General features: G+C 39.4%; 1 protein-coding gene across 1 annotated transcript in view; it reads left to right on the plus strand.

The window, feature by feature from the left end:
* Nucleotides 1-389: 389 nt before the first annotated feature.
* Nucleotides 390-3038, plus strand: part of LOC103474273 (extracellular calcium-sensing receptor-like) — a 3950-nt gene continuing 1301 nt past the window's right edge. Inside the window, exons 1-7 of the mRNA XM_008425111.2 lie at nt 390-665; nt 737-1026; nt 1129-1424; nt 1886-2088; nt 2188-2409; nt 2490-2613; nt 2700-3031. Of these exons, the coding sequence (XP_008423333.1) occupies nt 405-665; nt 737-1026; nt 1129-1424; nt 1886-2088; nt 2188-2409; nt 2490-2613; nt 2700-3031 (1728 nt within the window). The 5' untranslated portion in view covers nt 390-404. The remainder of the gene's footprint in view (nt 666-736; nt 1027-1128; nt 1425-1885; nt 2089-2187; nt 2410-2489; nt 2614-2699; nt 3032-3038) is intronic.

The following is a 3038-nucleotide window of genomic DNA, read 5'->3' on the forward strand; positions in this document are numbered from 1 at the left end:
GATTCATTACCAACATTATGCAGTGGTTTATAATTACACCACCCAGCCCGAGTCTCTGAGATGCACAGGGAGGTCAGTAAGAAAGAGAGGTGGAAAAATGATCTTGCATGTGTTTGCTGCAATGGTGGGTGAAAGAAATCTTAGATTTTTATTTCTTTACAAATTCTGTCTCATATTAGACATAAACATTTGAATCTAAATATCTTCAACTCTTCAGATTACCTACAATCTGAAATACGACAGAGACCATTTTGATTGATTAGCCCAATTGTATACAACAGTTTGTTACATGATCAATGTCTTTTAAATTTATGAGACTTTTTTTCAGTTTAATGTAAACATCTGCAATTTCCTGCTTGATTTTGTTCAGCTTGAATGTCAGGAGTTTGCGCTTCTCTCGTGCTATGGTCTTTGCCATTGATGAGATTAACAACAGCACAGAGCTGCTGCCCGGCATCAAACTCGGGTATCGGATCTATGATTCCTGCGTCTCGGTGCCTGTGGCAGTGCACATCGCATTTCAGCTAACAAATCGCCAGGACGCCGTGTTTTACAAAGGAGAAAACTGTTCTCAGTCTGGAGTGGTGATGGCTGCTGTTGGAGACTCTGCATCCACTCCATCCATCAGCATATCGAGCATTGTTGGGTCCTTCAACATCCCTCTGGTCAGCTCTCTGATTAATTGAAAACTGCAATTCGGAAATGTTCTTGTATTGATAACTGATTTTTACTGTAGGTGAGCTACTTTGCCACGTGTGCCTGCCTGTCAGACAAACAGCAGTTCCCAACATTTTTCAGAACTATTCCCAGTGACCATTACCAAGCTGATGCACTGGCCAAGCTGGTGAAATACTTTGGTTGGACTTGGATAGGAGCCGTCCACTCAGACTCAGACTATGGAAATAATGGCATGGCCTCTTTTCTAGGAGCAGCACTGAGAGAGGGGATCTGTGTGGAGTACATTGAGTCCTTCTTCAGAACCGACCCACAAAGCAAGATCCAAAGAGTTGCAGATGTTATCCGTAGGTTTGTATATCATTTACTTTTGCCTGTGTTTTCATCATATTATGGTACTACTGGAGATTACTTTGTTATGTAAAATTTTAATGCATTTCCATGTCATTTCAGTTCAACAGCAGTGGTTGTTGTAGCATTTACAGCTATTGGAGAAATGAAAGTGTTGCTGGAGGAACTGGCTCGGGATCCTCCTCCACCTCGTCAGTGGATCGCGAGCGAAGCCTGGATAACCGACCCAAACCTGATGAGCTTCAGTTTCTGTGCAGGAGCCATCGGTGTAGCTATTCAGCAATCTGTCATCCCAGGTCTGAGAGAGTTCCTGCTGGATCTCTCTGCCTCTGAGGCGGCTGCCTCCCCACTGCTGACTAAGTTCTGGGAAGAAGCTTTCAACTGCAGCTTGACAGAAAGTGAGATTATATTTAAATTGTTATTTTAAAAATACTTTATTCTAAATGCAACAGGATTTTAAAAAATTATCTTTGTATAAAAAATAAAATGACTCCAATGTAGCATATTTTAAAACACATTGATTTCTTTGCATTTCTTAATATTTCCATATTTAAATGTTGCCTAATAAATACAAAACATGAATGCATTTTATAATGCATTTTTTTATTGAAACCTCTTTTATTTTACATATTTTTGTCCATGATTTGTCCATGATTTGCTAATTATGGAAATAACAAAAATGCATAATTATCTGAGGCAGATACACTTACATCCCAAAAACAATAGTCTTGAAATTTATAGTTATTTCTTCAATTGAAAAAAGGAAAACCAGTTTGACCTTTGAGCTGGAGATAATTAATATAGCCATACAGAACTTGTTTTAGTTAGTTAAAAAATAAAATTGTTATTATTTTTTTAGCTTTCTCAGACAAGAGAGTGTGTGATGGAACTGAAGATCTCAACACCCTAAAAAGCTCGTACACAGAAACATCTCAGTTAAGAATCACTAACATGGTGTATAAGGCTGTTTATGCTGTGGCTCATGCCATCCAGAATGCAGTGTGTAACAAAACAAATGGAATATTGCAATGTGACAAACATGTCAGGCTGGAACCCAAACAGGTCAGAATATTGTACATTTACAAGTTTTCATAAACCCCAGAAAACGGTCATTTATTTTCAGAGTCCGTTTCAGTTTCTGTCTCTTTACTTATCTTAAAGGTTCTTAAAGAATTAAAGGAAGTAAACTTCTCCAAGAATGGTTACCATGTCTCATTTGATGCTAATGGGGATCCTGTGGCTTTCTATGAATTAATAAACTGGCAGAAAAGTGAGAGTGGAGTTATTGAACTGGTAACAGTGGGATATTATGATGCATCACTACCAAGAGGCCAGGAGTTTCGTATCAACAGGAACTTAACCTGGTTGGATGGTGGGACACAAGTAATAAGCCTAAAGACGTCACAGAACAACTGTTTTGTCAAAGCTGCTTGTACAAGATTCTGTATCTGTCTCTGCTCCAGGTTCCAGTCTCAGTTTGCTCAGAGAGTTGTCCTCCAGGAACTCGTAAAGTGTTACAGAAAGGAAAACCAATCTGCTGCTATGACTGTATACCATGTCCTGAAGGAGAGATCAGTAATAAAACAGGTAGAATCTAATGTGTTTAACATAAATCCAAATCTATTGATATTCACCTTTGATATTCAGAAATTTTTCTTAAATTTTGTGTCTAGATTCCCCTGATTGCTTCCCGTGCCCCAGAGAGTTCTGGCCAAATGCAAACAGGGATGCATGTTTCCCGAAACCTGTGGAGTTTCTTTCCTTCGATGAAGTCCTATCAATCATCCTGGCTGTATTCTCTGTTGGTGGAGCCTTTCTGGCTGTCATAACAGCAGTGATTTTCTTCCATCACAGAACAACTCCAATTGTCAGAGCGAACAACTCTGAGCTGAGCTTCCTGCTGCTCTTTTCTCTTATTCTGTGTTTCTTATGTTCACTAACTTTCATTGGAGCCCCCTCTGAGTGGTCCTGCATGCTGCGGCACACAGCGTTTGGCATCACATTTGTTCTCT

Source organism: Poecilia reticulata, linkage group LG13 (genome assembly GCF_000633615.1).
Source record: "Poecilia reticulata strain Guanapo linkage group LG13, Guppy_female_1.0+MT, whole genome shotgun sequence".
Taxonomy (NCBI): Eukaryota; Metazoa; Chordata; class Actinopteri; order Cyprinodontiformes; family Poeciliidae; genus Poecilia; species Poecilia reticulata.